Source organism: Pelodiscus sinensis, chromosome 1, assembly GCF_049634645.1.
Source record: "Pelodiscus sinensis isolate JC-2024 chromosome 1, ASM4963464v1, whole genome shotgun sequence".
Lineage (NCBI taxonomy): Eukaryota > Metazoa > Chordata > Testudines > Trionychidae > Pelodiscus > Pelodiscus sinensis.
Genome location: NC_134711.1, coordinates 141,381,191 through 141,393,694, shown reverse-complemented (window position 1 = coordinate 141,393,694; position 12,504 = coordinate 141,381,191). Strand labels below are relative to the sequence as shown.

The 12,504-nt window shown below is 44.6% G+C and overlaps 1 protein-coding gene across 2 annotated transcripts in view; it reads left to right on the top strand.

Annotated features, from left to right (window-relative positions):
- Nucleotides 1-9,443: 9,443 nt before the first annotated feature.
- The window catches only part of SIDT1 (SID1 transmembrane family member 1), a 77,392-nt gene continuing 74,331 nt past the window's right edge, over nucleotides 9,444-12,504 (top strand). Inside the window, exon 1 of one of the 2 annotated variants that reach the window (XR_012897137.1) lies at nucleotides 9,444-9,910. Coding sequence is in view for 1 of the 2 variants with exons in the window: in XM_006132924.4 (XP_006132986.2) it covers nucleotides 9,740-9,910 (171 nt within the window). In the remaining variant the exon portion in view is untranslated. The remainder of the gene's footprint in view (nucleotides 9,911-12,504) is intronic. The other variant, XM_006132924.4, reaches the window with a different exon arrangement.

The window sequence follows — 12,504 nt, the reverse complement described above, 5'->3', positions numbered from 1 at the left end:
AGCGCCAAAAGTTGAAATAAGCTATTTGAACTTAAGCTATGCAATTAGTGTAGCTCAAGTTGCGTAACTTATATCAAGTTTAGCCCCACTATGTAGATGTGCCCAAAAAGATATGGCTGTTCAGAAAAAGTGAAATTAATACTTTGGCGCAGTCTTCACTGCAGAGGATGTGAGAGAGATTCCCACACATGAGCCATTATTTTTAGTTGATAAATCTGAGGAACTATCCCAGATTGAGGTGTCAGGAGAGGAGGTTTTGAAACAAATGGATAAATTAAACAATAATAAATTGTTAGGACCAGATGGTCTTCCATCAAGCATTCTGAAGGAACTTAAATATGAAATTGCAGAACTACTAACTGTGTTATGTAATCTATTGCTCAAATCAGCTTCTGTATTAGATGACTCACGGATAACTAATGTGATCTTGATTTTTTTTTAAAGGATTCAGAAGCAATTCTGGCAATTAAAGGCCATAAGTCTGTGACACAGAGCTAGAAAGGGTTAAGCAACTTGCAAACTAATTGACCCAGATTCAACTTTTAGAGACATATTAGTAGATAATGGTTTTGTGTTTGGTGTGTATTTACATATCTATTGTTGACAATGTAAGCAAACAGTTCCTGTCTATCCCTGTATTCTGTTAATTTAGAGATCAAAATGAGACATTAACATTTAAATTAACTGTGAATGTAATGATATCACTGTCTTAATTTGTCTTTGAAGTATGTTAATTACTGGTGATGCTAAGGTTACTTCAAAACCACTATTCTTTACCCAAGGAACATCTGCTGTCAGGAGGTTAACAGCCAGCCAGAGATCTATAAGAACTCTTTGGGCCCGATCCTTTCATCTCAAATCTCCTTAAGCTTCCTCAGGGGACATTTGAGTTGCCAGACTGAAGCCTCCAGTCCCATCTGGACCACCTTGATATTGGAGATTTGACTATGACTAATAAACTAATTCTAGAATTAACTCTTTGTAACGCTTAAGTATACCATCTCTATTATGAAATTGACCTATGAACTATATTCATGTTTATATGTATAATGATCTTTTAACCAATATTTTCTCTCTTTTTCAATAAATTTGAGTTTAGTTAATAAGAATTGGCTGTAAGTGTGTATTTGAGTAAGATCTGAAATAGTCACTGACCTGGTGGGTATTGTGGCCAATCCTTTAGTATTGGTAGAACTTTTTATATGATTAAGATTTTCAGTAGTCTTCTTCATTTTTTATTTGGTTGTCTGGGTGGGAGCTCAAAGCTGAGTTGCTTTGAGGGAACTGTATTTCTGGCTTCCGGGTGACCACAAAGGTATTCTAGAAGCTGTTTTGTTGCTGGCTTGATAAATCTAAATCTTAGAATAACCACCACTCTGCCCGATTCTTTGCAGTTTGCCCTGATTAAACAGTCTCAGCATAGCCCCCTCTGTGATCCTAGTCACAAAGCCTAACTCCAATACTACTACACAGTTGGTTGAAATGAAAGAATAGAGCGATCAGACTCATATGTGAACACAATTTGTTGGGGGAAGAGTCAATACAGCTTTCACAAAGGGAAATTATGCCTTACCAATCTATGTGAATTCTTTGAGGGGGGGCAAGAAACACGTGGACAAGGGAGATCCAGTAGATATAGTGTAGTTGGACTTTCAAAAAGCTTTTGACAAAGTCCCTCACCAAAAGCTCTACTGCTTAACTAGTTGACCAACTAAGTGGGATCCCAGGTGCAGGACCACTTCAGCGCGGCAAATATGGCCTGCTGCTGAAATCTTTCTCCTCGGTTCTTCCCTACATATGAAGGGAAAGCTCATTGAGACCCTGTTTACACGTGCAGCACTGGATTGCTAGTGATATGTACACAATCAGTGTAGAGCTGGAAAATCCACAGTGAAGGCCATTGTCATCCAAGTGCGTAAGGCTGTTAAGTGTCTCTTGCTATATAGGGCTGTTACAGTTGGCAACATATAGAAAATAGTGGATAGTTGTACAGCAATGGGGTTCCCAAACTGTAGAGGAACAGTCAATAGAATGCTGTCCCTCTTCTGGCACCAGCTCACCTTGCCACATCCCACACCTTGCCACTGAGTACATCAGCAGAAAGGGATTCTTTTCCATGGTTAAGCAATTGCTAGAGGGTTACTGCCAACTCTTTGCTGATAATAAACATGAGCTAGTCAGGGAAGGTGCATGATGTTCATTTCTTTAAGAACAGAAGACTATTCAAAAAGCTACAAACAGACATTCTTTCCTGAGCAGCAAATTACCATTGGTGAGGTTGAAATGCCCACTTCTTCAGATGAGTGGAGCAAGAGGCACAGAGTGGTATAGAAACCCCAACATTTAAAGCAGAAAAAGGGAGAAGGGAAGGAGAAGGAAAAAAAACCTGTCAATTATAGGCTGTGTCTAGACTGGCATGATTTTCCACAAATGCTTTTAACGGAAAAGTTTTTCCATTAAAAGCATTTGCAGAAAAGAGCGTCTAGATTGGCACGTACGCTTTTGCGCAAAAGCACTTTTTGCGGAAAAGCATCCGTGCCAATCTAGACGCGGTTTTGTGCAAGAAAGCCCTGATCGCCATTTTCGCCATCGGGGCTTTTTTGCGCAAAACAGTTTTTAACTGTCTATACTGGCCCTCTTGCGCAAATACATCTGCGCAAGAGGGCTTTTTCCCGAACAGGAGCAGCATAGTATCTGCGCAAGAATACTGACAATCTTACATTAGATTGTCAGTGTTCTTGTGCAAATTCAAGCGGCCAGTGTAGACAGCTGGCAAGTTTTTCCACAAAAGCAGCTGCTTTTGCGGAAAAACTTGCCAGTCTAGACGCAGCCATAGTGTCTGTGCTAAACAGGCTAATAGAGTGGGCTGTGTCTGTTTATTCACTAGATTGGCCCTCAATGATTATAGCTGCATGTTGTGTACTATATCATATCTGTGAGGCAGAGAGAGAAAAGTAACCCCCAGGGTAGAGGAGGAAGGTGGACTGACTGTCTGATGAAACTGAACAGCCAGGCACAAGGGCTATCAGGAGAGCCAACCATGGAAGTGTATGATTCAGAGAGGCTTTAAAAGAGTACTTTAACAATCAGCCACTGTAGTGTTGTCTATTTCTGTCATGAAATAATGTCTCTTGGGTGTACAGAGATTAAATATGGGTTGGTTACTGCCTCATAGTATGAATTTTATAATGCTTGGTGTAAACTATTAAATATGAGAGGATCTTGCCTCCTGCTATGAATTCTGTTACGCTTGGTGTAAACTAATGAATATACTCCGAATTTCCAAAATTAGAATGTTATTGTGTGCAAAGAAACAGGCAACAAAATTAAAGTGCAAACCAAAGCCTTTTCCCAACACTGTAAGAGGGTGAACCATAACTTAAACTCCAAGTAAAAATAGAAGCAATCAGTGAACATGTATTTTCATGTATGTAAAACCTACTGCAATGTAATAGGTTGTGGCTACTTATACACAGCCCTTTAGCTTTCCCAGTTGGTGTATGTATAGACAAAGGTTCTTGGTATATAGGGGTAGGAGTCAACATTCCCTCTAAATTTTCTTTGTATTGAGGAGGGGTGCTACAAATATACTGACCACTTCAATTTTATTCTTTGGCAACAGAGAATGTGAATGTTGTAACACTTTCATTAAACCACTAAATAAAGAAAAATGTCTGGGAACACTGATTTAATTGGTGAAGTATATATTGTGTATATATTCTCCTAAAATCAATGTATTTATTAAAAACCACACATTTACAGAAAATATTAAATAAAAACAAACATATTAAATCTCGTGCATGGCAGATACTATACATGTATCTACAATGTAGTAGGCTTCATATTTAATTAACATGATTTACTCGTTATTCAGCTGGAAATTTCTCTCATTTGTCTTTGTCAGTTGTCCAGTGGTGGTAAATTTTGTCAAGGTTGATAGCTCCATTTGCTGTGGGGAAATATTTCATTCTTACAGGATGGTCATGTGGTTAACCTCTTGTCTATTGCAAGACTTACTTTTGATCTGACACATTAAACTAAACTCACGTTCACAGTCAGCGCTCAAGGCTTGAAAAGTGCCTTGAAAAGGCTATCGACAAACTGAGCCTTGCCTGTAAACTGATTTTCTTGCAGCATGTTAGTTACCAATATCAGTAACTGCTCTTATTGCATCCACTTTCATTTTTTCCATAATGATAAATTCCCCTTGAGTGTACTGTGCTGTAATCAAATTCAGAAGAAATCAGTGCTTCAATATCAAATACAGGCCATTCTTGCAGCTCATTTTCTGGAAATCAACAGTCTAAATGTTCATAGAGTTCTGTAATAAAATGGAGAACACCTGTTGTATTAATAGTATTGGCAAGTGATGCCATTTTTTCCTTCACTTTCTCACTACAAAGAGTTTTTTCTCCAAGACACTGTGAGCAAAATATTGCAATTTTGGCCTTAGTATAGCTAAATGCTTCAGTGGTGGTGAGATAATATCTCTCAGAAACTTGGTATGGCTGAGACAATTTCCCTGAAATATCATGGAGCACAGTTAGTGAAGTATTGTACTGGGGATTTGTAAACGTCATGAGAAAATACTTGGCTACAGGATCATTATTCTTATTCACATCCACAATATGGAGTCTACTGTTACATCGAGATTTTGCAGACTGGCATTTACAGAGCTTGGAATGCAGTATCTGGGAAGGAGTTTGGGGGAAGAAGGGGGATGTGACAAAGAACTGGTATGCAGGAGAGGGTATAGGGATTTGGGTTGTGACTTAGGGCAGGAGGGATTGTGACCTGGGGCAGGGAATTGGGGTGCAGGGTTTAGGAGGGGTAATGGGAGCAGGAGAGGGGGCCAGAGTGTTCGGGTTATGTGGGGTAGGGGGGCAGGAGTGAGCTGGGCAGAGGGTTGGAGGAGGGAGGGGCTAGGGTTCCAAAGGCAGGCTCTGGCCAGGAAATGCTTACCTTGGTGTCTCCCAGCCAGTTGCCCAGTAGATTCCCTGCGTTCCATGCCCTGGCATGCCACTCAGAGCAGCTGGCTGCAGTGGACTGCCTGTTCTTCGAACAGGCAGCTCCCATTGACCAGAAACCTCCCAATGGGAGCTGCAAGATTGTGCTGGAGACAGAGGCAGTGTGTGAAGCCTCTCCCTCTCTCCCCCCAGACTCGCAGTTGTTCACAGACAAACAGGGCCCTGCAGCCAGCTTTTCTGAGTAGTGGACGGGGCAGTGGCAGAGCAGGCAGAGAGCCAGATTCAGTTTGCAGACTACATTTTGTCCAGCACTGGTCTACGCTTAAATTTCACTCCTTCCAACATACCTGCCCTCCTACACCAACTTAATGACTCCATCTTTACGAGTGACATATAGTCAGTGTCAATGTAGTTAGGTCAACACAAGTATGAGTGTAGAGTAGACACTGTGCTGTTTATGTTGACTGGCTTTCAGGAGCCATCTCAAATGCCCCACACTGACAGTACAATCGATAAAAGTGCTCCTGCTGAAGACAGACACTACCAACACAAGAAGCAAAGCACAGACTGGCACAAGCGAGGTAATTAATGTGCTGGCTGTATGTCGATGTAAGTTAGATCAATTGTATTTTGTAGAATAGTGATAGAAATGTAGCCATGTTAGTCTGGGGTAGTTGAAGCAAAATGCAGGACAATGTAGCACTTTAAAGACTAACAAGATGGTTTATTAGATGATGAGCTTTCGTGGGCCAGACCCACTTCCTCAGATCAAATAGTGGAAGAAAGTAGTCACAACCATATATACCAAAGGATACAATTAAAAAAATGAACAAATATGAAAAGGACAAATCACATTGCAGAACAGGAGGGGGATGCGGGGGGGGAGGGGGAAGGAAGGAAGATAAGTGTCTGTGAATTGATGATATTAGAGGTAGGGAGAGTGGGATGTTTGTGAGTTAATGGTATTAGAGGTGATAATTGGGGAAACTGTCTTGGTAATGGGTGAGATAGTTCAAATGTTTGTTAAGTCCTTGTTGGCAAGTGTCGAATTTTAACATGAATGACAGTTCAGAGGATTCCCTTTCAAGTGCAGATGTAAAAGGTCTTTGTAGCAGAATGCAGGTGGTTAAGTCATTCAGAGAGTGTCCTTTCTGGTTAAAATGGCAAGCAACTGTTTTCTCTTTGTGATCTTGTCTGATATCTGTTTTGTGGGCATTAATCCTTTGGCGAAGTGTCTGAGATGTTTGTCCAATGTACATAGCAGACGGACACTTTCGGCACATGATAGCATAGATTATATTTCTGGATGTGCAGGAATATGTGTTCTTGATCTTATAACTCACTTGGTTAGGTCCAATAATGGTATCAGCAGAATGAATATGTGGACAAAGCTGGCAACGGGGTTTGTTGCAAGGGAAGGTACCAGGGTTGGTATTAGTGTGGTATGTCCTGTGGTGGTTGGTAAGAATCATCTTGAGGTTAGGTGGTTGTCTATAGGAGACTATGGGTCTGTCTCACAGAGCCTCTTTGAGTATGGTATCCTGTTCCAATATAGGCTGTAGTTTATTGATAATGTGTTGGACAGGTTTAAGTTGGGGGTTGTAGGTGATGACAAGTGGTGTTCTATTGTTGGTTTTCTTGGGTCTGTCTTGAAGTAGATGGTTTCTAGGTATTCGTCTGGCTCTTTCAATTTGCTTTTTTATTTCTCTGGGTGGGTAGTTGAGATTTATAAATGCTTGGTAGAGATCCTGAAGCTTCTGGTCTCTGTCAGTGGGATTAGAGCAGATGCGGTTGTATCGAAGGGCTTGGCTATAGATGATGGATCGCGTGGTGTGTTCTGGATGGGAGCTGGATGCATGTAGGTAACTGTATGAGTCGGTGGGTTTTCTGTAGAGAGTGGTGTCTAATTTTCCATTGTTGATTTGTAGTGTAGACACATCCTTACACATTTTAGAGAGCCAAGTAGGGGCATAAACCACTTTGTGAATCTGGCCCAAAGTAACTTTCAATAATTTTTATCTTTATTGTTTCTTAATCAAGTTCTGTCACAGTTAGTCAGCAAATTATCCTCAAGAAGTGTGTATGTGCCAAGTGTGACGTTCCAAAGAAGAGCAAGAAGGGTTAAACAAGATTGCTCTAAAACACAAACCTGTTTTTCCCCTGCTTGGATAACTAAATAAGTTTATGTCAAAAGGAAAATCTGAGACCATTTTAAGCATGCAAAAGTAGGGCTTTAGAATGGAATACCCAACAGGATATTAACTGTGATATTGCTCTTGTCATGCAGGAAACCTCATGCTTTGCTGGCCTAAGAATTGCAGGAGTAACACTGCAGGACAATGTAGCACTTTAAAGACTAACAAGACTATCTTGTTAGTCTTTAAAGTGCTACATTGTCCTGCATTTTGCTTCAACTACCCCAGACTAACACGGCTACATTTCTATCACTAGGAGTAACACTGATTTTGTAGGAGGTTGTATTTGCATGGTTACATCTGGCTCCATTGACAAGTTATCCCAGCATAATTGCATATGACAACTTGCTTCTTTTTTAATTATGCCTTTGCCATGGGGGTGAACTTTGCTTTTAATTTACAAACTTGCCTGATTTCTAAGTTAACATTTGTCAAAACTCCAATTAAGAGCTGCTAGAGAAGTATAAGGTATGATCAATTAAATGATAAAGTTGCTCCAAATGTTGGGGTTGGGGTTGAGTGAAAATGTAAAATAATGTAGTCAAATCATTTATTTTCCCTCCTGTTTTAGTACTGGCTCTGATGTACTCCTAAATCGCTTGGGTGTGGCTGAGCTCAAATTGTTTCTTCTTTTAAGGCTCTGAATCAGAACGAAAATCACCACAAAGAGCTAATGTAGCTTAGATCTTTCTCCTCAGCAGAAGCAAGCCCGTGAAACGTTAAAAATGCTAACCCAGAGCTCTGCTGGCTCTCAAATGGAGGGATGTGCCTATTGGTCTATAGCAGAGCCACTCAACATGTAGCCCTTGGCGGGATCCTTTGAAATGGCCTCCACTGGGAACATGTTCCACAACACATGTTCTCCCAGGCAGGGTGAGCATTGAAAGATGCAAGTGTATGGGCTGGCTGGAACAGAGGGGTACAGGGTTTTGACATTTCCAGCCCCTAGGGAGGAGGTGCTGGGAGTGCCAGCGCCTCGTGCTCAGAGCCTAAGAGGTGCAGACTGGCTCACACTGGCCACGTTTGGGTCCCTGCTGTGGCTTGAGGCTTCATCTTTGTATTCATGCCCCTCAGTGTGAACGAAGCTATTTGCGTATATATTGCATATATATTTGCAAATCTATGCAACCACACTTAAGTTGCACCCTGCATGTGCTGTGAGTATCATTGTGGCCCCTGGGGCTTCCAAAGTTGAGTAGCCCTGCTCTATAGACTAACAAAAGATGTAGATTGTATCATGAGCTTTTGTGGGCACAGCCCACTTCTTCAGATGATGGCTGTTATGATTAGAGGATAAGGAAACTGGAAATAAATAGGAGAGGGGGAGGGAGGAAAGAAACAGAACATCTTTCTTTCCCCCTTTCCTCCCCTTCCCCTCTCCTATTTATTTCCAGTTTCCCTATCCTCTAATCATAACAGCCATCATCTGAAGAAGTGGGCTGTGCCCACAAAAGCTCGTGATACCATTTACATGTTTTGTTAATCTATAAAGTGCTACCAGACCAATTGCTTGCTTTTTTTTTTGTAACAGACTAACTCAGCTACCCCCTGAAGCTCCTGCTCTATAGGGTCAGGAAACCAGCTGTTCTCTGTAAAGTACAAGGCGCCCCGGATGGGTAAGAATGGCGCTAGGTACTAGCGCGGACACCGAGCACAGCCTACCTCACAGCGCAGGGAAACCAGATTGCGTTGATGAACTGATTTCCAACCTGGCTAAATCAAGGCCGGCCGGCAGCAGCAGCAGCAGAGACGGAAGGGCAGCCTTTCAGCCCAGTGAATATGTTATATGTCCATACACGTGATAACACCTCGGATTTCACTCCTACAGTCACTGGGCTGCGCGGTTACAGGCAGGTCTGGTTATCTGCACTTTCCCGGTGCCTGCGCCAGGATCCCGGCAGGAAAGAGGTGCTTGGCGCTGGAACAATTCGTGGCGTGGGGGAGCTGAGATATACCCAACTGTGTATCATGGAACCGCTCCAAGCCAAGGGTGCTGCAGCCCCCCCATCCCTAGTTCCGGGGCACCTCTGGGTGCCGGCTGTAAATAAAGCCTCCGATGGGGTCAGACAAGGTGCGCTGAGCGCTGTTTTCAGTCCAAGCTCTCCCGAAGGGCGATCCCCGGGGGAAGCCCCTGGGAGGCCGGTGGGGGAGAAGGAATAGAAATGTTCGCAGCGAGGCCCAGAGCTTGGGCTCCTCTTTGCTGCCGGGAAGGGGAGGGGGGGGCGAGATCGGGGCTCAGGGGCTGCCTAACTGCAGCGCCCCCCCCGCTTCTCCACTTCCCACGCAGGATTTTTTGCCTGGCCTTTTACACATCGCAGGGAAGGCGGCGCGGGGCGGGCGCAGGGCAGAAGCGCGTCGCGCCCCTGGCGGGCAGGAAATGCAGGCGAGGGGAGAAAGCGCCGCCCGGCAGCGGTATCAATATTTCAGCGGCGAGTCACCAGCAGCAGCCGCCGCGGCTGGCGAGTGCGGCAGGGGATGGGGCAGCCGAGCGCCCGGCGCGTAGCTCTCGCCCGCCCGCGGCTCCGGGTTGCTTAAAAGGGCGCCTGGCGCTGCACCGCCCGCCGCGGCGCGGGCACCATGAGCGGCCCCGCGGGCTTAGCCTGGCTCTGCGCCTTGCCCTGGCTCCTGGGCGCCACAGCCCCAGCCACCCCCGCCACAGCGGCGGATTTCGACCGGGTCTACGTGGGGACGGTGAACATCAACCGCGAGGAGATCTACTCCTTCCGCTACTCCAGCAAGCCGGGCCAGGTAAGGCTCCGCAGCTCTAGGGAGCCCAGCTGCGAGGCTTGATGATCTCCAGCTGGGGCGGGCTACCCCTCCAGCCAGGCAGGGAATGCGGCCCCCCAGGCTTTGCTTCCTCCCCCCCCTCCCAGCAATGCAGGGTTTGCCTGGGCGCCAAGCCCCACACCTTGCATTAGCTTCCCAGCCCTGCAGGAGGTGTAGGGCTTCTCTTGTCCCTCCCTCCTCTTTTCCTGGGGATTTTAGGGTGATGTAACTATATCCTCCCCCCCCAGTGTCCACCTGCAGCTCTGAGCCTTTTCCATGGCTCCTTCTCAGCCCCTGAATTTCCCAACATGAAAGAAACCCCCTCCCCCATTCATCTGGGCAGGAGGAAGGAAGTGGCAGCCTTTAATTGCATAGATTGGTGCTAATAAGGTCACATCAGCTGAGATGAGAGTTATTCCCAGGCCATTTTCTAGGCAATTTGCCCCTTTTGCCCAACTTCCCCATGGTTAAGGGCCATAGTCAAATTCCATAATTAACAGGGCCAACACCTCCTAGATGCCCTCAAATCCTTTTGTAAGTTATCTTTTCATACTTTAGTTTGATGTCTAAGATCAGCATTCTCTTCTGAGATGTGGGACCACAGATGTAAGAGTCTCAGTTGCAAATTATTTAGGTGACTGGGGGAGGGCGGGGAGGTCGACTGATCGAGGTTTGCTTAGTTTTGGTGGTAGTGGGAGGAAACCTATTCTAGCCTAGGTTTTTTTTTCTGCATTACCCTCCCCTACAAGATCTAAATATTGAGTTTTTTCCCATTATCCTAGTTCTGTATGAATGATTCCCTATGTTAATATAGTACCTTTACATTCTAATGCTGTCGTTTTTAGCTTGTGGCCCATGGATACCTGGGGACCCCACAGACTATGTCTAAGGTGTCCCTGAAAGGTTGCTGTTACCATAGAACATTGATTTTTTTTTTCAGCCTGTGGACCCCTTAGGTCCACAGACTAAGCCTAAGATTTCCAAAGGGGTTTGCATCCTTCATTTGAAATGTTTTATGGGTTGGTAAATGGGGGGGGGGGGGGGGAGGTGAAAACCGCCATCCTACAGCATACCCGTATGGACAGACTTGTTCTGCATAACTGAAGGAAGGATAGGGGATGTTTTTGGAAGCTATATTTTTAATGCTCTCTAATAAGACCAAAAATGAGTGACTGGATGCTAACAAGAAAAACTGGATTTTTTTAAAATAAATTGACCTCTGGTTATAGGGCTGCCAACTCGATTGGACTGGATGGACAAGACTCCATTGCTGCAAATGGTGCCTGGTCCTACCACGTTGGCAACCCTACCTTTGGAATATAAAATAACCTGGCACTTTATGGATTTTCCTTTCTTTCTTCCTCTCCCTTGCCCCCCCTGTTATGTAATGCAATAGATTCATCATTAAGGCTCGAATGCTGTTTCAGTTTTTTGTTGATGTTCATGATCTAATCAGGTTTTGCTTTCCTGGTTCATGGAAGAACTGGACTGAGAATAGTGATAGAGCCGTGTTAGTCTGGGGTAGCTGAAGCAAAATGCAGGACAATGTAGCACTTTAAAGACTAACAAGATGGTTTATTAGATGATGAGCTTTCGTGGGCCAGACCCACTTCCTCAGATCAAATAGTGGAAGAAAGTAGTCACAACCATATATACCAAAGGATACAATTTAAAAAAATGAACAAATATGAAAAGGACAAATCACATTGCAGAACAGGAGGGGGATGCGGGGGGAGGAGGGGAGGAAGGAAGGTAAGTGTCTGTGAATTGATGATATTAGAGGTAGGGAGAGTGGGATGTTTGTGAGTTAATGGTATTAGTTTCCCCAATTATCACCTCTATCTTGGTAATGGGTGAGATAGTTCAAATGTTTGTTGAGTCCTTTTTGGAAAGTGTCGAATTTTAACATGAATGACTGAGAAGGCTGAGTATATGCATAAGCAATAAGTGTTATTGTAGGGTCTTTTGCTAATCTGTTAAATGAGTTATGCTTCCCAAGGTGATTTGGTATAGGGATGTAAGCGACTACTTGTGTAGTTGACTACCCAATAAGCCTAAGCTTATTAGGTTGTCAAGTCACTGCTCGACAACTCGCTTCCCCCTCACCCTTGTTGCCTCTGTATCAGAGGTGGGGTAGGGTGGGGGGGAAGCAGGAGCTGATGTGTGGGGGGGGGGGGAGGAGGGGGAGCCAGCTTAAAAGCCAGTTCCCCCCAGCATCGTCTCTACAGTGCAGGATGGAGGGCAGGGGAGGCAGAGCTGCAGGGGAGACTCGGCATGAGCCAGGACTCAGCAATCCCAGCTCACGCCAGGTCCCAGATAGCTGTGGCTCTGCTTTTTAAATGTAGTAAGAGCCTGGCAGCTCTCCTACTACATTTAAAAGGCAGAGCTACTGTAGGGGAGCTACCAGTCTCTTACCACATTTAAAAAGCAGAACTGCAGGGGTCAGGTACCTGGTGTGAGCCGGGACTGCTGAGGCCTGGCTTGTTCTGGGTCCCGGACCAGAAGGCTCTGCAGTTTAAATGTAGTGGGAGCCAGGTTGCCTGCATGCCCAACTCCTACTATGTTTAAACTGCAGA